Raw genomic sequence first — 27410 nt, 5'->3', positions numbered from 1 at the left:
GCACCAAAGTCATCTCTCCTGTTCCCTGAGGTGAAGACATACACCATGGTGGAGGTGATTTCAATAAAAACAATTCATCGCTAAATCCCAAGCAGTTACTTCGGACACTGCTGACACTAACACTGGCCACTCTGGCAGACACAGCCTGGATGCATAGGGAAATGGTATGGACAGCACAGCATGTATTTCCTCTCCAGCCTGCCACGTTCAGCCTGGACACACAGCCACTCCCACCCTGCCCAAGGCCTCTGCACCCACAGATGGGAACTGAATGCCAAAGCCCAAAGCCAGCCCCGTGCCCAGCCCAGAGCTCACCCAGAAAGGACTACTGCAAAGTCCAGTAGAAAGGATTTATTTATAGTCAAAAGGTGACACAGCCTTCCTTTAAATTCCATTTTTTTACAGTAAATAATGCGTATTTCCCTCCTTCCCATGCAAGATAGAGGTGTATTAATCTACAATTCTTATTTAATTGTGAAAAAATAAAGTGTCTCCCTTTATAATCAGACTGGTAGCGTGGATATTATCTGTGGTAATAGGGTTGCTTATTCATGGACTGGTTATCTGGTTAAGTCCTAAAACGTTAAGTTGAAAAATCCCTCACCCAGTAAAAATAAATACTGCAACATGAAGGATGTGAGAACCTACGGCACCCTTTAAAAACCTCTCCAGAGCAGCAGCGTGGAGCTTAAGGGACCAGCAGGGCTGCAGCTTGAACTGAGGAGACAGCAGGGGCCACAGCCCCATGGACCAAGGGACATTACCCTGGCCAGCTGTTTGTGACCTCCAAGGAGCCTAGTAACCACAGCACACGCTCTCTGTCCCTGGGAAGCACACCATGATTGCAAAACGACTTTGTGTCCAAACAAAAATCAAACAAACAAGAAAGCCGCTCTCATCTGCAGGACTCAGGATCCTGTGTGGCTCACAACAGCAGCCACCACTCCTCTGGCATGCCATGGCTGCCCTGGACACAGGAGAAGGGTTACCAGTCACTGACGCCAGGCTGCTGTGTCACCCTGCAGCCCTCCCCAAGGAACCAGAGACAAGGACGGCAGCGGGGTGCTGCAGCAAGGCCTGCGCTTTATTGTGGGTGATCTGAAGGAACACGGTTGGCCAGCAGGAGCTGGGCCTTGCTCTTGGTCCTGGCCACACAGCCCTCAACCACCATACATAAATAGGGACAGACTCTGCATAGGCGGCCCCTTCAGCCACAGAGGAGCCCACTGGTAAGGGGCTTCTTGCCCAGCCCGGCACTTAATCCGTCCCAGTGATGCCGGCCATGGACATCTCCATGCTGGCCAGGCAGCTTCAGTCCAGCTCAATGGGGCTGCTGTCATCCTGGCTCTCTTCCCCTTCCTCCTGCTCTGAGGAGCCCATGAGACTGCTCAGCAGGTTCCCTAGAAGAAAATACCGGCCAGTGAGGGTTAATACACAGAGGCAGTGCTACCCTGGAAGCCCAGCCTCTGCCAGGAGCCCACTGCCCAGGTCACTACCCTAGACAAAGATATACCCTGCCATGTGTGGTCAATGCCCAGAGATAGTAGTGCTTCCCTGGAAGCTCCACCTTCCCAGAGATGATGCTATGCTCTGCAGGAAAACAGAGTTCAGTGCCTATAGGTCTTACAGGCCACACTAGGAATTACAAACCCCAAACCTCCACCAACAGGGCAATCTGGTAGTAATGAAGGAGCAACCCAAATGCTATGGAGACAAGAAAGCTGCACAGCATGCAGACCCGAGCCTTAAGGCCGTACATGAGACGCTCAACAGCCTCCTGGGTGCACATTTCAAATGCAAGGGACTTAGAGTGACCACATACATGCCAACCCTGACCCCAAAGTCCTCTCTCCCTAAGAGTGGCAGAGCCAGTGGGTGTTCTGCTTGGGTGTGGGGATGTAGATACTCCTCTGCCTGCACTTTCCTGTGGCCCCAGTGGCATTTCTTGGGAGGTGGGGTGGGGTAGCTGCTGCTTCTAAAGCTCTGTGGGACGGACAAGCACACATCCTGACCACCCTGGACTGCTTCTCCAACTGATATGAGCATATGCTTCCAGGAATGCTGATCCCTAAGTTGATGCTCAGGCCACTGAGGGCTCAGACAGAGAAAGCAGAAGTGCTCTGCCAGAGACTCATGGAGACAGCGGAACCCTGCTCATGCCCTCCAACAGGCAACAGGCTCAAGACAGATGAAGGTCAGAAGAAAGCCTGGTGTACAGGCTCACATCATGATCCCAGCACTTAGGAGGTAGAGGCAGGAGTGAAGTGAGTTTGAAGCTAATACAAGTTACAGGGAGTGACCTTGTTTCAAAACAAAACAACAGCAGCTGGGCATGGCATACACCTTTAATCCCAGCACCAGAGAGGCTGAGGCAGACGCAGAAGGATCTCTCTGAACTCAGGGCCAGCCTGGTCTATATGATGAGACCCTGTTTCAGAAAACAACTCATCATCATCAACAACAACGAACTAGAGAAACTGTCACAGTCTACAGCAAGTTACAGCCAGTGCCCAGTGAGCCCATGTGGACTTGTTCATGGCCACACCCAGCTGTACTTCCTTCCATAACACAGGGGGTTTATCTCCATACCACATGCATGGAAGCTCCACACTCCAGCAGGTAACCACAGCACAGCTCACGCCACACACTCCTGTGGTTACCCCTGCTATCCGTAGACAGAATTCTGGACTCTGAAGGGGGATATGCTACTTAACACATAAAATTGGAAGGGCTGGGGAGAGGATGCAGGACAGTGGTAAGGAACTTGACTTGTGAGTTCAAGGACCGGGGTCTCCAGAGGAAAAAAGAAAACTAGACACTTCAAATGCACAGAGGACTACAGCACACTGGCCCTGCCTTGGTGGAAGGGCTCCTACTCGAGTGCAGACCCACAGAGTGGGACCCACTGAATGGCCTAAGTTGCAGAGCCACAGATATCAGCAGCAGGTCAGATGCCTGTATCCACTCAGGCAACCTGGGAACACAGCAGAAAGGACTGTTGGGGACAGACCACATGGCTTACCTAGCAAGCCTCCATAGGAGGACGTCTGCTTTGGCGGCACACCGAAGAAGAGTTGTCCGATCCTGTCGAGGTACTGTAAGAGGCAGGACAGTGTGTCAGCAGGTGAGCAGTGCCTGGCTGCTGCCCAGCTGGGGCTGCCTGCTCCCTCCTGTGGGCTACTGCCTGGGTAGGGAGCCTCACCTCGTTGTACATGGGGTCCCTCCGCAAGGACGGCTGGTACTGCTCACACAACACCGTGAACACAGCCAGCTTGCCACTGCAACAAGAGCCGGGGATAACTCCCAGTGAGAGCTGTGTCCTTACAGACATACACCCAGAACCCAGACAGACGGACTCACCCGTCCACAGCCAGCAACAGAAACCAGATGAAATTGAGCAGGGGTTGAACGAAGGGCGGCCCATCCTCGATGGATGGATGCTTCTGTGTGTACGTTGTAAAGACCACCAGTGCACTGTTCTTATTTTTCAAACAGAGAAACCTGCACACGAGAATATCAAAGTGAATCCCACAGGCACACTCGGGTTTCCACAGATGCCCACGAGAGGCCAATACAATACATAAAACCTCGTCTGGTCTGACAGTTAACAACAGCTCTGTTTGGAGACCTGGTGTCTCCGCAGGCCTAATGGACTGCAGGGCAAGTGAGTCCTGGGGTTGCCCTTCATGGGGCTGTGAGTCCTTCCTTACACTGACAAAGGGATTATGTCTCAGAAGGAGACATGACCTGTTGAAGGTTAACAGAGCTAGGAAATGGGGGCTAAGTGGGTGCTCACTTCTCAACTATGGCCTCTGCTTTCTCCACACCTGCCTGCATCTATCATAGAAGCTCAAGGTGCAAGGGGCTGGGACCCTCATTCTGTGCTGGGGTCTGGGCAGCCTTGGCCTCTGCCCAAGACGTTACCCCAGCAGTCCCAAATCTGTCAAGAAAAAAAAAAAGGCCCAGAGTCCTCCAGTGAGGAGACAACAGCTGCAGAGCCAGGCTGGCAAGCTTGATGCATTACATAATTCCTTTTTAAAAGTCACAACTGGCTGTGGTGGTATATGCCTGCAATTCCAGCACTTGGATGGTTCATGCAGGAGAACGAAGTCTGAGGTCAGCCTGGGCTTTATAGCAAGAACCTGTCTCAAAGGTAAATAAAGTGATCTGAGTCCCTACAGCAAACCCTCTTGTCATTATCCACACAACTGGCGGCATTCTCATGGACGACCACAGGCGAGGTAGGGGAGGCTGAGGCCTGAGCAGATGAGACGGCTCAGTAGGTAAGTGCTTGCCCTCAAGCCTAGTGACGAGCTCAGTCCCAGGACCACCATGGTCAAGGGAAAGTACTCCAGCAAACTGGAACCTTTACATGGGCACACCACAGCATGTGTCCCTGCAACCCCCAATATGCATACACTAAATAAATTAAATAAATATGTAGTTTAAAACACCCGGGTTTAAAAAAAGCAAACACAGGTGCCTTCCTGATGCAGGCAGGTGGGGATGAACCATTCCACCAGCTGTGACTGTGCCTCAATCCTCAAAAGAGGATGGTCAAGCACAAACTGCAGCCTCCTAGGCAGGGTGAGCTTAACTGTGTTTCAGAGAAAGGACTGGCTGATGGGCACATATGCAAGACAACCTTGGGCCTGAGGTTCCCCTTCCAGCACTGAGAAGTCTGAATCAAAGTGGCCTGCACAAGGCTTCTCTGCTCCAGGCTGTGAGCTGCACAAAGGCTCCACAAAGTCCTCATGAACACTTACTGTAGCACAGCCTGAGCCACAAACATGTCCACCTCACTCCGGAAGCCTCGGGCAGTAGAGTACTCAACCAGCATGTTGGCGCAGCCCTCGCCATCGGTGGAGTGCAGAAAGTGATACCGAGACTCACAGTAGTTTTGCTCTGTGAAGGGAAAGAATCTGCAGATGGGCACACGTGAGCACAGGGTGCACAGAGCCACCCACTCTTCCTGCCCCACTCCTACCCATTTGCCCTGGAAACACCTGCTGCCTCTGCTAGGTCAGTAACCCTAGAATGAGCTAGTATGTGAAACTGCTGTCTACCTAACACTCATGTGCATGTGAACTGGGCCCACAGGCAAGTTACTTCTTCTGACCTTCTAACTACCCAGAGAGTCCTAGCTGAGGGTGGCTCCTCTGCACACAGTGAAATCACCAATGCCTGTTATGCTGAAATGCAGAAACCTCCCTAGCACTTAACACCCAAACCCTATTCATAGAGCATGCTTGGAGCCCTGAATAAGCATCAAGGAGGAACCTGGGATTCCTTCTACACCTGGAGCCTTGACAGCAAGAAGGAAAGGGGCCTCTCAACACCAACAACTCAGGCCCACCCACAAAGACTTTTGGCGGTCTGAGAAAGAGCGCAGTAACAAAGCAGACCCTTGTTCCTAGCCCTGCATGTTCCTATCTTGGTGAAACCCCATGGGGCAGAGCACTCTGAGAAGTGAATTAGCCTAGTCTGGGCTACTTGGTCTTAGAGCAAGTATTTGGAAAGCCCTTTCCCCAGGTAGCCATGGTCCCTGGAATGGCTGTGGTCTGGTCTCAGTACCTCACTCATCCCCAAGGGTCCCAGCACTACAATCTCCTCTCAGACTTTGCTAGTGAGTGAACCTGAGATTCCCTGCCAGCAGCAGCACCAGCAGCATGCAGACTGGATGTCTGCAGACCATGGACCAGGCATGAGCTGTATGAAGGCCTGGCCCATGAGTAACCGGCAGCTTGCACTAAGCTGAAGGATGAAACAGGCCTCAAGAGACGGCAGAGTTTGGAGGTACACAGTGGAGGTTGGGAGCTTCCTTAACTTTCTGATCTTTTTCAATCTACAGAGTCTTGATTGTTCTCACTGTGGTTCTGAGGTGATGGCATAGTGCACAGTGTCCAGGAGGAAGAAAAAAAAAGGCTCAGTAAGCCCACAGGATGTAGGGAAGTCTGTCCCAGCACATTTGCTATGAGGGTGCACCTCTGGGGGTGGGGGTGGGGGACTCCTGCTAGACTCCAAGAATATGACTAGGTACTCTGTGATTGCCATAGCTATGGCCAGTGTGGGGAGGCAGCCAGTCTTGCTCACAGAACTAGTCTATACTCAACTCTGGAGAATATTTTCCCTGGCTCAGACCTTTGGAATGCTTGAGGCACAAAGGAGGGTGTTGTATGTCCCACAGGTCACTGTGCATTTCCAAGCATTGCCTTCTCTCACATAGGCTCCATTAGGCACAGCCCACCCATTAGAAGAGCTATAGCAACAATACCACCCTCACAAGGTGCAGCCCCACACCTGCTTCCCCAGAAATGCCACTGGGGTAGAAGCTGTTCAGGTCCCAGCAGACATTCACAAAGCATATGTCTTTGTGCCCAAGCCAGCTCAAGGGCCAATAAGAGTAGGCATACCTGCAATACATCCCATAGCTAAATAATAAATAAAGCTCACCTCAAAACTGAACAAAAGAGAACTAGATACAAGGAGCCAGTGAAGGCATGAGGTGTGGAGGTACACTGAGGAAGGAGGAGGGGGAATGGGAGGTTGTGGGAAGAGAAGCAGGTGACCAGGTAGGAAAACCAGGACAGAGACTGGAAAGGAGATAATGTCATGACCCAGGGGTCCCTTATGACCTGTGGAGGTCCCTGTCCAGAACCTACTCCCAAAGCAGAAATGTTGAAAGACAGGCTGGCATGTTCTCCCCAATGGCTTCTTCCCACTTATCAGCAGGCAGACACACAGAGGATTCAACTGCTGGCTAGATGGGATTCCATGCCTACCTTTCCATAACGTGAGGGCCAGAAGCTGGTGGAGCCGAGGATGGCCCAGTTTTCCAGATCCTCCACTGGACCACTTCAGGGCTCTGGACACAAAAGCTACTCGCTCAGGAGAATTTGGATCCATCAAACTGAACACTTTAGCCAGATTTTCTGCAAAGGACACAATCAGACCCTTACTAAAAGTACACATGAGGTGAGGTCAACAAAAATCGAGCACTCTATGAAGAAGCAGAAGTACTATATGTTTACGACCAGTCTGGGCTACAGTAGTCAGATCCCACCTCAACTGTCCTAACTACACTTCCCAATTATGTAACTTCAAAAGAAAGACCAAAAGCCTGGAGTGCTGCTGGATATCCCACACACACTGCACAGGTCTGAGGCCTCCCCTGGCTGGCTTGCCCACTGCTCTTGTAACTATGCTGATACCGGTGGCCCATGCTGGGGAGGCAGCTCTGTGGGAGCAGGCTTGAAGCAACAGGATGGCTCCAGCTGAGAGCAGCACCCCCTCTATAAGAGCAGCAGATGCTTCAGGGCAGTTTGCATGAAGGGCTCTAGTAGCCACATGCTGGCTCAGTGGGATCAACTGCCAATGGGTCCATAGTTTATGTTCATGAGCTCAGGAGGCATGGCCAGTGTGACTATCCCATGACATAATCAGTTTTGAAGTACAAAGCCCAAGCCCCCACCCACCCCAAATGGGACTGGAGGCAGTGAAGGAATTCTGGAGGACAGCCGTCACAGAAGCCCATGTAAATATGCACCACGAAGTGTAGAGTCCTCACCCAAAAGCTCATTAGCTACATCCACCTCGGCCTTTTCCAGGGATTCGAGGACCAGCATGGACAGGTCAGCCGCACTGTTCTGCTGCAGAACAACCAACATACAAAACCACAGTTAACAACAGGGCCCCAGGCCTTCAGAAGAGTCCAGGTAAAGCAGGTGGCTACATGCTCTGCAGATGGCAGCCTGCAAACCCACAGCTAGGGATACTGCCTTGCCAGTCAGCAATGCAGCACTGAACATGCATGGTACCCTCCACTCAAGGCCTCACTGGCAACTGGCAAACACAGAGCCAAACCTAGAGCTCCAGCCACAAGGCTCCACAGCAACAGCCATGGAGACTAAGACCCTATGCTACTGGTGGCCAGAGCCCACGACAGCTTGGTATCTGACTCTGCCCAGGTCTCTTCCCATCATAGCACCGCTTACCTGGCCATGACTGAAGAAGAGCAATGCTCCTGAATACATGAGCTCCCGGGCCTCTGCATGTTTGCTCTGAGACATGTATCTGCAGACAAGAAAGGGAAACCCAGCCATGAGTGAATGGGAAGTCCAGCCATGTGCCACGCAGATGCTACAGAAGGTACAAATGTCTAGGTAAAACTTATTGAAGTACTGTTTCTAAGTATGCTAGGTACTGTCCTGCCCTGGCCAACTATTCTGAAGAGCAGCTGTATGGAAGATTTTGGGGACACAGGCCCCATCAGCAGCATACCCACCTGAACATGCATGGTACCCTCCACTCAAGGCTCAATAAATAACCCAGGAAAGAAGCCAGTGCAACCTCCATGCTGGGGCGGGGGGGGGGGGGGTAGGCACTATCCATTTCAAAACAGAAGGACCAGGCTACATGTAGGGGACAAGAGAGGACTGACTGATCCTTGGAGATGATGATAATGTTGACTGTAGCAACTCTGCCCAGACCTAACTTGCCCAACTTCAATCAGCACCCTCCACACAACCTGCGTACTGCACATGGAGAACATACTCTTACCTCCATCATCCAAGAAAGCAGCCAAGGCCCCATGGGCAAAGCTGGAGTTTAAGATGACTATAAAAAAGCATAAATAGCTGGCGGTGGTGGTGCACGCCCTTAATCCCAGCACTTGGGAGGCAGAGGCAGGCAGATTTCTGAGTTGGAGGCCAGCCTGGTCTACAGAGTGAGTGCCAGGACAGCCAGGGCTACACAGAGAAACCCTGTCTCGAAAAACCAAAAAAAAAAAAAAAAAAAAAAAAAAAAAAAAAAAAAAAACCAACCCCCCCCCCCCCACCAAAAAAAAGCATAAATAGTACAAGCAGCCCTCAGTTTGGGCCTGGGGATATGAAGTGATCAACAGAATGGATGGATGGCTCTTAAGGGTGTAAAAGGCTCCTAGGCCTGGAGGAGTAAACACACAAGGCTAATTAGGCAGCTCCTGAAACGTACAAACCACACATAACCTCTCCCCAAGGTTACACAAACAGTAACAAGTGGTGGGGAGAAGAGACCACCCATAAGTTGGAAGCTATGCAGGAAACTCCAGTGATAAAGCTGCCTTTAAGTCATCCATGGTTCTGTGAGCCCTATGAGCTCAGTAAACTAGATATGGGTTCATTTGGTCTGTTGGCAGTGACCTATCTGGAGTGAATAGATGTTTGTTCATTCTCTGCAGGAAGAGTCATACAATGCAGGAACTGACAGACCAATGAGTTGAGGAAGAGCGGTTGCATGGCTCAATATGGATGGTGATCCATGTGAAGATGGAATGTCTATGAAGGCAATTCCAACATTGGAGGTGGGTGCATGATCCTGGCCACGGGTGATAGGACATGCAACCAAAGCCAAGCTATCAGAAAGTGAAGCATTCCTAGGTGGAATCACTAGATGGCTATCTTCTACTTGGTATTGGATGTCACTCAAACTACTGATGAACTAGAGAATTTATCACAATCCTTGAATGTAGCACACATGTATGACTGAACAAGCTGTCGTGTCAGGTACATAGCCTTTGTTGTGGGAAAAGACACAGGATGCTTCCCGCTACATTAGCCCCTAGCACTTGGCAGGAAAAGTAGAGAAAAGTGAGGTTGAGAGTGAGACCCAAAAACTTGGAAATCCATGGGAACAAACCAAGATGAAGGAGGAAGAGAACATGTAAGATATTATAGAAGAGACCCCACAAGTCCAGCCTTTAAAAGGGAAAGTCCACAATTCGATAAGTAGATGGATGAAGAAAGAAACTAAGACAACCAGGGAGCATTCAGCATCTGAACTGCTTGACTGGGAAAGACTTTTAAACACATAGTCAGAGGGCTTGTGTCAGCCACAGATCCTGAGGCTGTAAAATACATGGATGGACTAATGAAATCTGATGCAGTGGAAGCGAAGAAACTAGATAATATAATTATCTGTCACTCCTTGAGACAAGATCACACAACCTAAAGCAACAGGAGGGAAATCAGCCCAGGAATACTAGCTCATAAAGCCATGAGGGACACTTGGGTTGTTGCTTGATGAGGTTCCCATGACTACATCAGAGACTGGAAGAGAAAAGACAAGCACTACTGGGGACACTGCACATGAGAGAAGTGCTGTCAGAGAGAGAAGTGTGTTCACAGGACAGCCAGGGGAGGTTGACTGAGCAAGGGCCATGGACTGGGATAGGGCTTTGCTAGCTCCATGACAAGATTTAATCTTTATGAGGTAGGAGAGGCTCTGAAGACCTGAAAGACATGTAAACCAGGTTTATAAAATGGCAATCAAAGAGGGATGAAAAAAGAATGAAGACAACCAAAGGCTGTGCCCAGCCAACGGAGGCAAACATGGTGAGATCTGTGTGGAATCAGAATTACTGGGGAAGAATAGTAATAGTCGAGTGCTGTCCTAGTGAGCATCTCAGAGGCTTTAAACCCGAGCAACAGTTCACGAACATCAATGCTAAAACAGTGCAAGTAAGAAAGGGTGCAGAGTTACTGCCCCAGCACAAAGTACACTGGGATCGAGACTGTTTTGCTCAGACTGGGCCCCTTTCAGAAGTGGTGATCTGGAGCCTGTCAGAAGCAAGGAGCCAGGTCCAGAGGCAAACCAGGGAGTTCCTGCCTCCCTTGGACCTGAGCCAAGGCTAGCAGTGCAAGGCTGCTTGACAGAGCACAGGAACAGAGATGCACAGCAAGCCTGGAGCAGCAGCAATCCAGGACAAGGTCAGATGGTTCATGGAAAATGGCTTCTGGGGGTGGTGGTGGTGGTGTGCTACCCCTCAACCATGGTACTAGGCAATATATTGTCCCCAACATTTCTCTTGTGAGAAAACAGTTGACAGAAGTTCTGAGATTGTTACTGCTGGTCTGGGCTTGCTACAGGTCTTCTTTAGGATCCTCTTATCTGCTCAAGACCATGGAGGGTTATTTGGAATGGATGACTATGACATCCAGAGAACCTGCCCCCTCTCTCTGAAAAGGTTTATTACAGACTGTTAATCCTCTAAGTATCTTGCAGATGTGTAAAAGTATATAGAACAAGAAACAGATAAATTAGGCCAGGCATGGTGGTGCAGGGCTTTAATCCCAGCATTTGGGAGGCAGAGGCAGGTGGATCTCTGTGAGTTTGAGAGAGGAGAGAAACAGAGAAATTAAGAAGTTTAAACAAAGGCAGACTGACTAAATGGTACAGCAAAAGTAGAAGAAATGTCAAATGAAACTGCACTCCAGGTGTGAACTATTTCTAAGTTTTTGGCCAGAGAAGTCCCATTAACCATAAAGGCTACATACTAGACCCAGTAAAGTTGCTATGGCTAAAGAAACCACATGCTTTGCTGCAGGACACAGAAGAGTAAGGCTAGAACTCAACTGAATGGTTTTTTTCCCCACTTACAGACTTTTATAGTGGCAGAAAGCACTGAGGCTGACAGGGAGGAAGCGTTACTGACTGTCCTGAAAGGTTTAAACCCTGCAAGCTATAGCACCAACATACCAGGGGAGATGTTCCCAGGGGTACAATAGTGGCACAGTGTTAAGGGTACGACCAACCACTTTTTTGGTGGGATTTAAAGCTTTTCAAAACTCTTACCTGGTACAATATGCCTGGCAAAAGTTCATAACCAACAAGGTCACAGGCCCATATGGGAGGGTACTGCTGTTGTTTTGATAAATGGAAAGACTGTGCCTGCCAAATTAAACATTTGTATTTCCCTCACGGATTACTGCTGCTGGCCCATCAACTGGTCATAAAAGGAAGTTTCTTTTTTGCAATGGGAAATGTAATGTAGAGCCTTATAACAGATCAAGCTTCTCGCATGGACTCTTGTGGCACAGTGACACAACAGTTAACCAGTCACATATAAAGGAAAATCCCTCCAGCCTCAGCAAGCATTGCTAAAGAGGGAGTTGGCAAAGACTCTAAAAGCAATAGAAAGGTATGGCATACCCTGTAGCTATCTCTTGAACAGAAACTTTCCTGGGGGGTCGGGAGGGGGGGGCAAACTTAAAACTCAGGAAGTAAATGATCAAACCTCAAGAAGTAAATATAAGCATCACAAGTCTCAAGAAGTTCTTTAACTTAAAAGATGCACAATGGAGGCTGGAGAGATGGCTCAGTGGTTAAGAACACTGACTACTCTTCCGAAGGTCCTGAGTTCAAATCCTAGCAACCACGTGGTATCTCATAACCATCCGTAACGAGATCTGATGCCCTCTTCTGGAGTGTCTGAAGACAGCTACAGTGTACTTACGCATAAATAAATAAATCTTAAAAAAAAAAAAAAAGATGCACAATGGCTCTCCCCACAAGGTGACAAAAACAGAGTAAGTGCTAGATAAGGAAATACTTCCACCTGCTAAGCTGCCTGCAGACATGCTGGGAACCCTGTACTGCTCCTCTCAGTATCTCTCCCCCACGCTCCTGTAAGTAAATTGCATGGCTCACTAAGCTAGCCTATGGAATTGTTAACTTTGGTCTGTTGTTGGTTCCCTATTGGGTGAAGAGATATTTATTCATATCTCCCCAAGAAAGGTCATGTAATACTGGCACTACAGAAGGGCATTCTGGGAAACCTTGTGCTGCTATTTGCACGAACAGAGACTACTGGTGCTATTCGTAACAATCATTAGTCTAGGGTGGCTTGTACAGGACATTAGTTTCCGGAGTGCTTTTATCTGAGGCTTAGCAAGAGAAATGCTCACTGAAACAGAATTCCTGAGATCACAACCTCCCACTAACTATGTCCTACTTTATTGAAATCACCTGTTGCCAGGTCAAGGAAAGCTTTAAAGATAAAAGTTCCAGGCAACAATGAAAACAAGTTTCTCATCACACAATTCCTGGAGCTGAGGGGTGGGGGTGGGGAGAGAGGGTGTTCTTTTCTGGGTGACAAAGCAGGCTAGGTGTCCCAAGGCCGTGGGACAGATGAGAGTAGTCAGCCTTCCCTGGTACTCAGCTCCATGCACAAGGCCCTGTGTGACACCCAAAATCACCTTCTACACACTGGTAGTTTTGCTTGATGGGAAACAAGCTCTGCTGGTCCCAAAGACACAACAACAAAGTCTAATCTAATCTACAAAGGAAGGTCCGTGCCAGGGCTCTAGCCGATTTTGCTCTTATTGGCTGGGTACACAGAGTCACTCTTGTCACCCTAACACATTTGCTGCTGCTGGTGGTGGTCTGAGGAGAGAGCTCAGTAGAGCACTTGCTCAGCATGAATGGAGGCCCAGGTTCCATTCTTAGCACTGCAAAAACTGGGTATGACTGTACATATCTGTAATCTTGACACTTAGGAGGGGTAGGCAGGAAGAGCAGAGTTAAGGTCATCTTTGATTACATACAGAGTTTGTGGCCAGCCTGGACTACAAAGATCAATGCTGTTTGGGTGAAGAGAGGAAATTGGAGCTGGACAGAAGTTAGCCTATGGGCTATGTGAATGTTAAGCAAGTGTTAGACCCAAGTTCACATCTCTAGCACCTACACAAAACCTGTGTTTGGGAGCTGAAAACATGGCTCCATGGCTCAGTGGTTAAGAGCACTGGCTGACTTGGGTTCCATTAACAGTACCAAATGTCACCTTACAGTCATCTGTAATTCCAGTTCCAAGGGACCTGATACCCTCTTCTAGCCTCTGTGGAGAGGCACCAAGCACTTCTGGTACATAGACATTCATGCAGACAAACCACCCATACACAAAATAAATAGACTTAAAAACAACAACAACTGGTGTGGTTGGGTGTACTTGTAACCCCAGTGCTGGGCTGGCTGGCCTGTCAGCCCAGCTGCAATGATGAATACTAGGTTCAATGAGACTCTGTCTCAAAAAAAAAAAGTAAAAAGCAACCGCTGAAGTAACCCGAACTCAACCTCTGGCCTCCATGCATGCATGCACACCAATGCACATGCGTACAACACAAAGGGAGGGACAAGGGCTGGTCTAACATGTTCAGCCAGCACACGGGTCCAAGGCTGAGGGACACTCTACCATGACCTGGTGGCCTCAGACCCAAGACTATGGTGTCACAACACACACAGTAGGTTTTCTCTTTAAACATTTCTTCATGTGACTTGGGCAAATAAAGTTATTAGCCACAAGAGACAATTCAAACAGGTGCCATGAAGAACCTGTTGTGGAATACTTTCCCGTGAGACCATCCCAGTCTTCAAGGAAGCCCCTTAGCACGCAGGGTTTTTTTTTCTTGAGGCAGGATTTCTCTGTGTAGTGCTGGCTGTCCTGGAACTCACTCTGTAGACCAGGCTGGCCTCGAACTCAGAAATCCACCTGCCTCTGCCTCCCAAAAGCCCAGCTGCTTGTTTTATTTCAAGTCAGCATGCAGGTTGTTAAAAGGGAGTGAAACAGCAGGAAGTTTGGAGGAAGGTGAAACTTTGCAACCTGCTGGGAAGTTCCTTAAACTCAAGGAGAAAACAACTTCATAGATTTAGGAAGGGTCCCAAACACACTAGCTTTACTAGGCTCCTCCCTCCCCAAGTAGTACAAATTTTAAGGAGTGTTGAGACAAACCCAACTGCCTGCAAGAGGCCCAGAGCAACTGACCTAGGAAGGGAATTCTCCCGCCTGTGGAGCTGGCTGCAGGCTATGCAGTGTGTTCCAGGTCCCCAGCTTTTGTCACCTGCCATTTATGCTGGGGAAGGCTTTTGGTGATGCAGCTGTCTTTGAATCATTTCTGCTCTCGTACGTAACCCCTTACCTATATTCCTGTAAGTACATAGCAACCAACACTGGGGTTCTGGAGGACAACATGGTGGTGCTGAGGCTGCTCCAGGAGAGACAAATAGCTTCTAACTATCTGAGATACCAATAACCAGGCCTGCAAAGCTCCTTCCTCTTTCTGGCAGAGCTCTGTGGAGAGACAAGGTAGACTGCCACAACAGGACTATGGCTAGGCCAAGGGCTCTGAGGTCACACAGGCCTGATCACTGGGCTACTTGGCCCCTTCTCTTCCATACAGGCTAGGAGTGCTCAGGATTCAGAACATATTGAGTGAACTAGAAAGCCACACAGACAGAGCACCCCTTGACTACTGAACCGAACCAAAAGTAAAAAGAAATGTGCTGAACAACTGACAAGCTCCCCGGGGATATCAGTATAGAGAGGGAGTGGGGGGCGGGGGGTCATGAGCATTTTCAGCATTCCCAAAGTAAAAACCATATACAAATATTCACTGTAAATACATAAACACCACTTATCCAGTCAAAGAAGATAAAAAACAAGGGCTGGTGATATGACGCAGCTTAGTAGGTAAGGGTGGCTATCACCAAGACAGTCCGATGAATTGAGTTCAATCCACAATGCAGGGAGAAGAAAAGTGACTCCTGCAAGTTGCCCCGACTGCCTTTGAGCATTCCGACATCTCTAGCAGTCTTGCCCATGGAAGGACCCTGAGCTTATGTGGAGCTCTACAGGCACTCCTGGGTCCTCGGGGCAGCTGCAAACCAGGGCTTCCGTTTCTCTCGTTCTAAAGTGTTGAGAGGAGCTGAGGTTTGCTTAAGTACTGGGCCCCAGTGGAGTGCTGTGTTCCCAGAGCACACCGTCCTCCAGTCCTCTCGATGGTCAGCTCCTTGTACGCCGACAGCACTGGCCTCAAACAGTTACGAGGAAGAACTTGCCCATCACCATCCCTAATTCACCTTGACCAAGGGAACTCTTCTGGTCACATAACACCAACAAGAATGTCCTCAGTCACAGCAGGGCTGATTCAAAACAAGGACATATTTACTCTTGGAGATTCATTTTTGTTGATTAAATCAGAAAATGAGCTGGGCGGTGGTGGGGCATACTTTTAATCTTGGCATTAGGGAGGCAGAAGCAGGCAAATCTGAATTTGAGGCCAGCATGGTTTCAGAGTGAGTTCCAGTAAAACAAAACAAAAATGTAAGGCACCAGGTTGTACCCTTAGTGTTGCAGACGTACAGACAGTGACTGGCCTGCTACATAGAGGAACCCCAGGCTGTGTCTGATCCTTTGTTTTTTCACTCACAAATTGCTTGGGCCAACTGGCTGACCCTGTTCAGTGACAGATAGCTCTACTCACAGGAAAAACTAACCATTCAGCTGGCCTGATGACACAGGTCTATCATCCTACCTAGCAACGTAGGAAGCTAAATCTGTATGATCAAGAATTCTAGGTCTGCCTGAGTCAGAGCTGAAGGCACACCGCCTCAAAATTTTAAGTGGAAAAAAAAACAAAAGGGAGTGTACCTCAGAGGTAGAGCCCTTGCCTAGTATGTGAGACATCCTGGGCTCTATCCCTAGCAGGACAAAGAATATGTATATTAATAACTAAAACCAGTTACTTTATCAATCATTATGTAGTCGCTTCTACTACATGTAAAACTTTATATTTTTTTAGAGACAGGATTTCTCTGCCTTGGCTGTCCTGGACCTCACTTTGTAGACCAGGCTGCCCACCAACTCACAAGAGATCAGCTTACCTTTGCCTCTTGAGTGTTGGGATTAAAGGTGTGTGTCACCACACGTGGCTACAGATTTTTAACTAAAGGATAAAGCAAGTGCCTTCCCAATATAATTAATAGTTTTTTTGTTTTTGTTTTTGTTTTTTTTTTAAAAAAAAGCACTAGAGACACTGTGATGAAACTAGATGTTGCCAGACTGGTTTGTATTTATAGCGTCTAGTTTACTATACAGAAAAATTCCCCAATGACGCTGCCCTTCAGGTAACCTGTGATTAAAGCAAGGACTAATGTTCCGATAAGCTGACTAATCCTAACCGGACTCCTAATCCAGCTGCCCAGTAGGTAAAGCAAATGGAAGTCTTTGAAACCAAGGATTCCAAGGCTCATCCATCCCACACCTGCCAAACCCCTGGACTGAGCATCAGAGTTATGGAGGGAAATACTGCAGGGCTGGTCCCTGATGGCTTGGTAACTACCACGTGTGGCCTTAACCACGTGTCCCTCCCTCCTATGTCCACCTGGCTACTTGCCAGGCTGTCTGGGCATGTGGGGAGGAAGTGGAAGTTGTCCCCAAATGTAAACAATTATCTCGTGAGCCAGAGGGTTCCCAGAGCACTGATATGATTCTTCAAGCCCTGCACAGGGCTTCAAGGCAGTGACGCCACTGTGTACAGTGTCACCCACTGTCATGGCAGCTTTATCCAGCCCACAGAACACACCGTGCCAGGATCAAGCTAGAGGGAGTGACTGTAGGAGGAGTTCCACAGTGCACGTGGGCCCTAGGTGACAGTAATGGGTAGATGACAATGTGCAACTGGCACTGTACCTCTCTGTAGGCACAAGACAACCACTTTCCACTCGTTTTACTGAAGACCTAAAATTGCCTTAAAACAAAGCCTATTAAAACGAAAAGTAGGTCTGAGGGGCGCAGAGGCCAAACCCACACTACCGACATGGAGCAGAAATGCTGCTGTCCTGCAGTCAGGAATAAAGGTCTACGTAGGAATTATCAGCAGGCAGATGCACACAGGCAGGAACCTGGAAGCAACCCTACAGATAGCCACAGGCTGGCCCACAGGCTGGCCCATCTGACTACACTTCAGCCGGCTGTGCAACTCCAATCACTGGCCACAGAAAGGAGGACCAGGTGAAACTACATTGACAACACGACCCGCCAACCAGCGGAAGCCTCCAGGGAAAGGGAGGCCAGGCGAGGAAGAGGGTGTGATAGAGAAGGAATGGCGGGAAGAGAGGCCTATAAGAGGGAGGAGGCCTAAGAGAGAGTAGAGAGGCTAGTAATAAAACTGGGCCCAGGGAAGGGGAGGTCTGAGAAGAAGTTGGCTGGGCAAGGAGGCCTGGGAAAAGGAAGGAAGGAAGGACGGGGGAAGGGCAGCTCTGATAGTAAGGCAGAGACCCAGAAAGGCGAGGCCGAGAGAGGAGGAGGGGAAAACCAGAGAAGAGGAGGCCCTGCCGAGTAGTACAAGCCCGCCGCCCCCGCTCCGATCCGCGACAGGCAGCCGCACGAGCCAATGAGGGTGCGGGACGCCGCAGCTCAGCCAATGAGCAGCAGCGGAGGCGGGGCCCCGGCGCTAAGCCGCCACCCGCGCCCACCTGAAGAAGAGGGTCCGGTACATCTGGTGCGCCTCGTAGTAGTCGCCCTTCTCGACGCTGGCACGCAGCTTGCCCTCCACGCGCTGGACGCCGCCGCGGTTGCGGGCACCGTTGCGGGCGCCCTCCTGCTCTGCCATCGCCGCCGCCGCCGCCATGGGCCGGCGTTCCGCGCAGAGCTGACGCTGTCGCAGGCGCGGTCGGCGGCGCCTCCCGGCTTCCGTCCCTGCGGCCGCCGCACTCCTTCTACGGTGGCCGCGGAGAGCCGCGCGAGGGCGGGCGTGCCACGGGCTGCACGTGATCGGGGCGGAGCCTGGCGGGATCGCGGGAGCCGCGTGAGGACACGCCCCTGAAGGGGCCGGGAAGGACCCTGCGAGCACGAGCCAGGAAGAGCAGACGGGGTGGGGTTCTCAGACTACCGCGGGAACTTGCTAGTTGTCTTGCGAGAGTGGGCGGGGCCGAGGTCTTGGCCGGGACTACACGCTGAACTGGGAAGTGTCGTCACTGCGCTGTGTAACCAGCCACGTAGGCTGCGCAACTGGGGCACAAGACTCAGCAATGAGGCGTCTTATTCGCCGCCCCCAGAAATTACCCTGAGCATATGGATGAACCAGACACATTTTAGGACCTTTGGCCTGCCTCACACCTGCCCGGGGAGTGCCCCTCCAGCTGGCAGTCATCCTTAGTGACATCCGGGACAGGGCAGTCTGCTCTGGCTAGAACCTGTAATGTCTCCAAGAAGACCTGGCTGTGGTTGGGGCAGGTGACCGCGGGGCGGGGGGAATGGTCATGATTAATTTGGGGGGAGGGAAAGTGCTGGCCAGGGTCAGAGTTGTCATCTGACAGCATCTAAAACTCAGGTTACAGAACCCTACACAGATCTTTAAAAAATAAGTTTTGGATGCTGGAGATCAAGTTCAGGGCGTCTATTTTCAGTAACAGCTACACACTCTCAGCCTTCATTTTACTCCGGTCCTTGAACTTGTGACTCTCCTGCCTCAGCTTCCCTACTATCATAGTTCTATGCCTGCACCTGGGCCAGCTGGACTAGCATTTTCTGCACCACACCTGTGTGCATGCTGAAAGCATGATAACAGATTAAGAAGTCTGTAAACATGACCTCTTGCTGTGGGGTCCACTTAAAATCCAGCATAAACCCAACATAACTCAAACACCAGGTCAATGCAGGTAATCAAGCCGCTATTGATTGATCAGGGCCCAACAGATGGAGCTGAAGCACAGCCCTGAAGGTTCACTGTACAGCATAAAGGATGAAACTAGAGAGAGAGAGGAGGAGCTAGGTGGGCTGTATAGTATTGTCTAATCATAATCTGACATAAGGGGTTGGACAAGGGAGTTTCCATTGGATCATGATAGGTTGGTTCCTAGGCCTGGAAACTCTGCCAGTAAGATGAAGTTGTCCTTGAGATGTCTGGACTCAAGACAACTATTTCCTTTCGACAGAAGCTGTTCGGCTGTTGGGAAGTCTCTAGCTCCCCTAGGGCCTAGGGCCTTGAATTTAGTTTCTTGCTATGATTAAATGGAGTCTGAAAAAAGATGGTAGTACTTAGAATAAATGTCTTTTGCTTGTTCCCAACACTGACAGCACTTATGCTCACCCTTCTGCGATGAGGGATGATGCTCTGTGGGTACTACCACATAAGGACCACTTAGACCCAGCAATACAATGCCAGGTCAGTCTACCTGATGATCCAGACACCTAGTAACAAAGGGGCAAGTGATTCATGCTGCATGACTGCTACCAGGGGATGACTTTCTGGATGGGACAGTGTAGTACAGTTTATCATAAATTCTTTTTTGAATTTTTTCCCCTCCTAGATAGGGCTCTGGCTGAGTGTTCTGAAACTTAGTGATCCACCTGCCTTTGCCTCTTGAGTGCTGGGAGGTGAGCACTACCCTCCTGGGTGGAATTCTCTTAAGATTTTTAGATCCCAACTAACAGCAGGTACTCAAGAGAACAAAGCCCTGGTAACAGACTCCTCTTTAAAAGAGAAAACAGACGGGGGGGGGGGGGGGGGGGGAGAGGGGGGCTGGAGAGATGGCTCTGTGGTTAAGAGCACCTACTGCTCTTCCAGAGGTCCTGAGTCCAATTCCCAGCAACCACATGGTGGCTCACAACCATCTGTAATGGGATCTAATGTCCTCTTTTGGTGTGTCTGAAGACAGCTACAGTGTACTCAAATAAATAAATACATCTTTAAAAAAGAGAGAGAGAGAGAGAAACAGCTGCATGGTGTTGGTTCAGCACTCAGGAGGCAGAGGCAAGCAGATCTGACTTCTGAGGCCAGCCTGGTCTACAGAGTGAGTTCTAAGATATAAGAGCCAGGGTTACAGAGAGAAACCTTGTCTTGGGGTATGGGGTGAGAGGGGAAAAAAGTAAAGGAATGCCTATGAACTGAGGATGCTTAAATCAACGTGACACTTCTGTATACGTGGTAGGAACCAGAGCTGTTAAAAGGTATGAAAAAAGCTCCAAAAATATATTTGGCAGGCTATAGTAGCAGGGTGCTCTGGCTCTGGAAGCTGAGTTCAAGGCCTTGTGACCACATGCAGACCCAAAGCCTCTGGGCCTACTTCCTTTGAGCCTGACTGGACTGTCTCTGAGCAGAATCCTCTAAGCAGGAAGAGGCCAGAGGCTTTGAGTGACAGTGGCAGTGCCTGCAGGACTTAGCAGGAACTCTTCCAGCACACAACCTAGCAATCCCTCTTCACTCACATAGGCAGAGATAAGACAAGCTGAGAAAAGAAATACACACTTTTATTATTCATTTGAAATAGCACATGCACTTTTAAAAGTTAACTCTTTTATTTAAACATCTCAATAGCATCTTAATTTGGTGGCAGTAGAAGCACTACCAAAAACAAGTGTTTTGAAAAGCATTTACAAAAATACATTGCACAAAGTCCTATCTTGCATCTTTAAAAATAAATATTTAAAGTATCTCCACCCCCAATTCCCCAATTTAGTTTAATATAGGAAATTCTGACTTCTGCATGTAACCTGGAGTATGCAAAATGTGTGCATATCACACAGCCTGGCCACACAGGCAGTGGCTCTAACCCTACGGAGTGGGATGTGCTTTGGGCCACTGTCTTAAGGTCTGCTTGCAACATGCACGAAACCCCAGAACTCTGAGCCCCAGCAAGGTGAGCTTGTATTCTGTCAAGGCTGTCTAACCAATGAAACTTAACAATTCTTTAGGTAAGACATCTAAACACTTCAAGTGTCCAGATGAAGTATCAGTTATAAAGTCTGCTCACAAAAGTCTAAATATTAAATATAACCAAACGAGTCAGTGAGAAGGGCTGCTAATGATGCAGAGGCAAACCCAAGGGCAGCACAATGTGCTGCTGTGATTATAGACCAAGAGTGGCAGCCACTAAGTACCACCTTAGTGTTCCCCCTTCGGCAGAGACGAACACAGCTCAAGGACACCAGAGCATCACATCTCGAGGTTCCTGTCTATTCTGTGATCTGCCCAGAATGGCCTGGCTGAGACCCAAGAGCACCATTCATGGTGTATATACCCTCACTGCTCTTTTGGAAAGCCCGATCCACTCCCCTCGATAATCGCAGGAGTCCCAGGAGTCCCAGCTCAAAGCAGACAGTCCATGACATAGCCTCTCCCCACCAGGGAACCTGGAAGGGCTCAGACTGAAGATAGAGCAACAGTTTTCCCTGAAAGAAACATGTGGGTTTAGCAGATGGGACTTTTGCCTTCCTGACATCCAGAGGATGGCCAATGTAGAGCTCTATGTCAGGAGCCTGGAAACCTGCCAGCCTATCTGCTTCTTGACTTTATGCATTTAAGTAAATCCCCAAATCAAAGGGAGTGTCTGAGAACCATACATTCAAATGAATTCAAAAAGCCGTCCAGGCTCAGGGCTCTAAGCACACACACATAGCCTCAGAGGACTCAGCATGTCCTCATGACCATAGCACATTTATTGAAGGGTGACTGACAAGTTCCTATGCTCACGTGCTCTCTTCCTCAATGAGTTCCAGTGTTATGGCGTCTTGGTATATACAGACATGTACATGGCTGGAGTGCTCTACTGGATGGGCTCACCGTGGACTCGGAACCGGTAGAGGCAAGTATACTCAGGGTGGCCCCAGTTGGACAGGACCCGGAGCTCTACTATCTGGAAGCCTCGGTCAGGTCTTTCCTGAAGGTGACAGAATAAGTTATTTTATTTCACATTAGCAGTCAGAGACCACCCAACACCACCAATCCCTTGCTCCTGTGGGATACGTGACAGGATGCAGCCATATCCCAAATAAGCCTTAAGAGCATTTGAGACTCATGGACTAGCATGTTTGGTCTTTTACTGAGGCATAGAGCTGAGCCTTGGGGCGATCCCCACTACTGACTCTACATGCCTGCCTCAGAAAGGCATGAATGAAGGAGGAAGGATCCTTGTGCTTACCAGTGTGTGGAACATCTGGAGTGAGTCCCCTTCCTGGTCATAGGTAAACCGTCCCAGAGGCTGCCCCTCTTCCTGATACTCGGTCTCCAGTCCCTGCAATGACCATGTGTTATCACAGAGATAACACCAATCACTACTCCAGCCCTGCTTCCCCTGAGTGACAAGTTGTCTCCCCAAAGAAACACCTGAAGAGGCCCTCCCTGGACAGGCACACTGTCACTGACTTCCTGTAACCCACAATCATTCAAGAGCAGCTATAGCTACTCCCATTAGGGAAATATGCACTTAGCCAACATAGGGCCAGCTTGTGATGATATAATCACTCTTAGCACCCTCACAGCCCAGATGTCCTCAAAAACTCCTGTGTAGATTCTGAGTGCTGCAAGTAAGGGACAGAAGCAGGATGTGAGTAGCAGATGGGCTGAAACAAGGTGAGAAGTGTGAGAAGATCTGTAGATAGATGGTTGTCAGGATGGACAAGTCACCATCCCTAAGGCTGGTCACCTAGATATGTTTAAAATGGTGGGTTCCATATCAGAGGAAATGTAAAGGACTTTATAATGGGAAAGGGCTTCAAAGGCAATTAGGAGATATTAACTATTAATGGAGAGTGACAACAGGACTCTGTGACAATGAAATATGACCAAGAGAGGTGTGAGTTCCAGATGCTCTAAGAGATCAATGTGGCTTCCAGAAAGAGAGCACAAGCACTGTGCACAGCCACTAAAGGGCCTTGACTGCTCCAGAAGCACACGCAGCAAGACTATGTCTCAAGGGCTAGGGCTGTAGCTCAGCAGAGCTTTTACCCAGAGTTCACTAATGAGGAACTGGAGGAATGGCTCAGAGGTAGAGCACCTGCCTAGAATCCCCAGTAAGGAGCCGGGGTGTGGCTCAGTGGTAGAACCCCTACCTAGCATGAATGAGGCAAAATAAAAAAGTGCTTTATTTTTAGCATTTTTTACTTCAATAGCTCATAGGGTAGAGAGGAGAAAGCTGTTTCCTGTACTCACATAGACTGCAAAGTCTCTGGGGGCACTGGAGATGTTACCAGTGGGTGACAGCGTCTTTGGAATATGCTCCATGGTGAATGTGGTTGGGTAGATCTTCATTGACAACCGTACCACCAGGTATCCCTGGGAACCTTTGAATGCCCAGCAATTCCCTGGGTAGATGTCGGGCTAGGGAAAGAACAGTAAAACTCAGGCTGGGACAGGGCTTGTCACCAGAACCAAGTCTGGATCACAGGACTGGGACAATGAATCCCAGAAAAATGAGAGGGGTTGACAGCCATACCAATAATGTATTCATGTGCCTATGCAGCAAGGCTTCCATGTAACCCAAAAGGGCAGCAGAGTGGAGTGTACAGCAGAGACCTGTCTATGCCATGCTGAATACCAGGCACACCTATGATGCCTTTTCATTTTCCATGGGCACAAGTGAAAAGCTGAAAATCCAATCTTCCCAGTTTTTGAGAAAGATAAAATAAAAAATTACAACACTGCCTATATCCAGGTGAATGAGATGCACAAAAGCCCAGGATCTGCTAGTCAAGCCTCGGAGCAGGGGAGCACTTCAGACTAGCCCACAGTTATGACTACCAGGGCCACACTGTCACCTGTCAGCACTACTCAACAGACACAGGCAACGGAGTGACAGCTGCCTTAGTTTTTCTCTAGTTCCAAATCTTGGTTCAATGTTCTTTCATTGCCATGCATTATGACACACCTCCCTAAATTTCTGGCATTTTCCATTTCACTTTTGGACCACACAGATGATGATGGACACCAATACAGATAGAGAACCTGGGATCCAGGCTGGACACTGAAGCAGGGTGGGCTCTTGTACTGGGGGCCTCAGTCTCAGGCCTGCTGATAAGACTCCACTTCCTGAATTTGCAAAGTCTGAGCCTGTGTACACAGGTCCAAGAGACTCACTGGGGACCTCATAGAAAAGTACTGGAAATTGCTTCCGTCCTGGCCATTCAGATTTTCCCTTTCACCTGAGAGGCAAGCTACAGGGAAGCAGCAGTGCAGGTTAGGCAGATGCCTAATGCCTGGGGACATAGTGGCTGTTCTCAATCGGCTAGGGCCCATGACAGCACAGGCAGAAAGCGATCAGCATGGCTCTTTTGGCCCTCCTATGATGTTCCCTTCCAACTCTCTTCTCTGTAGTCACACAGCAGAACCAGGAAGCCTCACACCCCTGGGTCTCAAACCAGATGGAGAGGCTGCATGAGTGCATGTCCAGGGCCAGGAGTAACTTGGGAGTATGGCCTGGTGCCTTCCTGTAAGGCTGCACACTGAGTGCTAGGGTACTACCAATTCTCAGTGCCTGTTTTACCTTCACGAGGGGCTAAGAAATGCCGAGTGGCCTAAGGTGCAGGGCCTTGTGGACAGCAGCTTACCTGAATCACCACACGAGGTGACTGTGAGAAGTACCACAGTGGGACCCCAAACAGGCTCAGCAATGCCGTCTTGGTCTCATAGGTCTCAGAGCACCGAGTGCTCAGGATGCTGCCACCTGGAACACAGGGATACTTGTATCACACTTGAAGGCAACATACTGGGAAGTGAGACCTGGAGGCTAACAATGGTTTTGTTTTTTTGTTTTTTTTTGTTTTTGGTTTGGTTTTTGTTTTGAATTATGTATATGGGGTGTTTTTCTTGCATGAATGTCTGTGCATCGCATACATGCCTGATGCCCACAGAGGCAAGAATTGAATCCTTTGGAACTGGACTTACAGATGTTGTAAACTATGATATGGATGCTGGGAATCAAACCCAGGTTTCTCTGGAAGAACAGCTAATGTTCTTACCTAGTAAGTCATCTCTCCAGGCCCCCAAACCCATTCCCCCCTACCCTCACTGCTATTAACAGTACCTACTTGTAAAAAGAACCTTGATCAGCCTTTTGTTGTTGTTGTTAAAAAGTGGACGTTTTTTCCCATCTGTGTGAGCACAGGGATGGGTTAGAGTTAAAGGCCTAAGGTTGACAATGGCAGCCTTCTTCGATTGCCCACCACCTTATTCTTTGAGGCAGAATGTTTCAACTGAGTTCACAGATCTTGGCCAAACTCACTTGCTTCTGGGCATCTTGTCTCTGCCATCTAAGCAATGGAATTATAGGACTGCTATGCTTACCCAGAATTTATGTGCATTTTCAGTTCCAAACTGGTCCTTACTTCACCATTGAGCCATTTTCCCAGCCCTGCATTTATTTTTTAACTGATCTATAAAAACATAAGGATTAGTAAATGGCTCTGTGGCTAAGAACACTTAGCTGCTTTTCCAGAGGACTTGGGTATACTTCCCAGCACTACCTACTACTATAGTTCCTACCTGGTGGCTCACAACCATCTGTAACTCTAGTTCCAAGGGTTCCAATTGCTCTCTTCTAAACCCCAAGGGCACCAGGCACATATTGTAGAAAGACATACACACAGAGAAAACTACTCATACCCATAAAATAAATTCTAAGAAATAGCATGCATATGCACCCAAACATGTACACACAACATCCCTATGCCTCTGAGGCCGGCTCACATACTAGGATCAGGCAGAGCTGAAATACTCAGCACAGCCTCACCCCTCACAGTGCAAACACCCAGCTCCATTTCCCTCTACTCTTAGCTCAGCAGCCCCCAGTACCCAACTTGATCCAATCACTGCATAGAGCACTCAACTCAGTGGGTTGTCTTTTATATCAGTCCACCTTACTCCTTCACAACAGTGTCTCTGTATGTGTGACTATAAGGGACAGTAGCTATCAAAGCTTTGTTTATGGTTTCCTAAATAAAGGTCAAGAGTCCCACAAGCACTGGTGTAAGGGGATAAGTAACTTTCAGAAGCTACCTAACTAGTCAACAAGAGGAAATTCTGTTACAAATGTCCACTAGCCAAAACACCCAGGAAAGGAGTGACTAGTGAGGAGAGAGACATTCTGCCCTTTTAGAGAAGCAGGCAGCCAGGACATTAGCTATTAAGAACTGAGAGGTCAGAGCTGGAGAAATGGCTCAGTAGTTAAACAGTACTTGTTGCACTTGTCAAGAACACGGGTTCTGTTCCCAGCATCCACAGGGTAGCTCATAACTATCCATAATTCTAGTTTCAAGGGATCTGCTGCTGTCTTCTGATTTTATATTTACCAGACATGCATGTGGTACACACATACATATAGACAGGCAAAATACTCATAACATGAAATAAATATAAAACATAAAAAGAAGGGGTGGGGTTCTGAGAAGTCTCACAAAGACAGCAGGTCCCAGTTTACCTCCGTCAGGCTTCAGTGCTGTCTCTGACATGCAGAGGAGGGGCAGTGGATAATAAAACAGGCAGACAACATGGTTCTGATACTCCAGATGAAGACCTGAGCTCCTGGACACTGGCCAAACTTCTTAAATACCCTCTCCCTAGTCTAAGAACAGCTGTTGGGGGAACTTCTTGGGGCCTCAGAGGATTTAAGCTGGTGACATAAGTCTACAAATTCCAACATGGCCCCAGAACAGTGACAGCTGCCAACCCAAACAGCCATTCAGTGCCTCTGATCTAAATATAATTTCTGATATCAGTTCATTGTACAATGTGTAATTAAAATCATCTAAAAATAAAAGTCATTTAGACCAGGAGGCTCTCTGAGAAGAGTAAGCAACCGGCTAACCACACCCAGCCCTAAGAAACTGGCTATTCTCATAGTAATGGTAGGCTCACACCACACTGAGATGGCCCACCATACTGTGATGGTAGCTAGGCTCATGAGCATCCATATTACAGGTTGCTTAAGTTAGGGATAAAATGCCTCCCCCCAGCTGAGTACCCTATACTCCCTCCCTGTGCCACGCACACTTTGCATGAAGGCGGTATCTGAGGCGTAAACTTCAAGGAAAGTCAGTCTCCTGC

The 27410-nt window shown here is 48.9% G+C and overlaps 2 protein-coding genes across 16 annotated transcripts in view; both read right to left on the bottom strand.

Annotated features, from left to right (window-relative positions):
* Positions 1–336: 336 nt before the first annotated feature.
* Get4 (guided entry of tail-anchored proteins factor 4) lies at positions 337–18357 on the bottom strand. Of its 2 annotated transcripts, none has more exons than XM_031338481.1 (9): positions 18067–18357; positions 7995–8073; positions 7568–7649; positions 6783–6932; positions 4767–4905; positions 3361–3501; positions 3203–3278; positions 3023–3095; positions 337–1400 (listed from the first exon to the last, which is right to left on the bottom strand). In XM_031338481.1, exons 1-9 carry the CDS (start codon positions 18219–18221, stop codon positions 1312–1314), a joined length of 984 nt encoding a protein of 327 aa, XP_031194341.1. In that variant the 5' UTR covers positions 18222–18357; the 3' UTR covers positions 337–1311. The 2 variants fall into 2 exon arrangements, with proteins under 2 accessions (XP_031194341.1, XP_031194342.1); XM_031338482.1 differs by having other exon boundaries at positions 7568–7646.
* A 2464-nt stretch (positions 18358–20821) lies between these two features.
* Positions 20822–27410, bottom strand: part of Sun1 (Sad1 and UNC84 domain containing 1) — a 48378-nt gene continuing 41789 nt past the window's right edge. For 8 of the 14 annotated variants that reach the window (XM_031338467.1, XM_031338468.1, XM_031338477.1 and 5 more), the window contains 4 exons: positions 24917–25032; positions 23523–23690; positions 22513–22605; positions 20822–22251 (listed from right to left, as the gene is read on the bottom strand). In XM_031338467.1, the coding sequence (XP_031194327.1) occupies positions 22138–22251; positions 22513–22605; positions 23523–23690; positions 24917–25032 (491 nt within the window). In that variant the 3' untranslated portion in view covers positions 20822–22137. The remainder of the gene's footprint in view (positions 22252–22512; positions 22606–23522; positions 23691–24916; positions 25033–27410) is intronic. The other 6 variants (XM_031338474.1, XM_031338475.1, XM_031338476.1 and 3 more) reach the window with 1 other exon arrangement.

This window comes from Mastomys coucha, unplaced genomic scaffold (genome assembly GCF_008632895.1).
Source record: "Mastomys coucha isolate ucsf_1 unplaced genomic scaffold, UCSF_Mcou_1 pScaffold22, whole genome shotgun sequence".
Classification (NCBI taxonomy): domain Eukaryota; kingdom Metazoa; phylum Chordata; class Mammalia; order Rodentia; family Muridae; genus Mastomys; species Mastomys coucha.
The sequence above is the reverse complement of the archived record's forward strand: the minus strand, read 5'-3'. Positions and strand labels throughout refer to the sequence as shown.

Coding starts and splice junctions, on each gene's coding strand:
- Get4 (XM_031338481.1), bottom strand. CDS start 18,221: ATGGCGGCGGCGGCGGCGATGGCAGAGCAGGAGGGCGCCCGCAACGGT. Junction 8,074..18,066: donor TACCGGACCCTCTTCTTCAG/GTGGGCGCGGGT, acceptor TCTTGTCTGCAG/ATACATGTCTCAGAGCAAAC. Junction 4,906..6,782: donor GGCCCTCACGTTATGGAAAG/GTAGGCATGGAA, acceptor TTCCCTTCACAG/AGCAAAACTACTGTGAGTCT.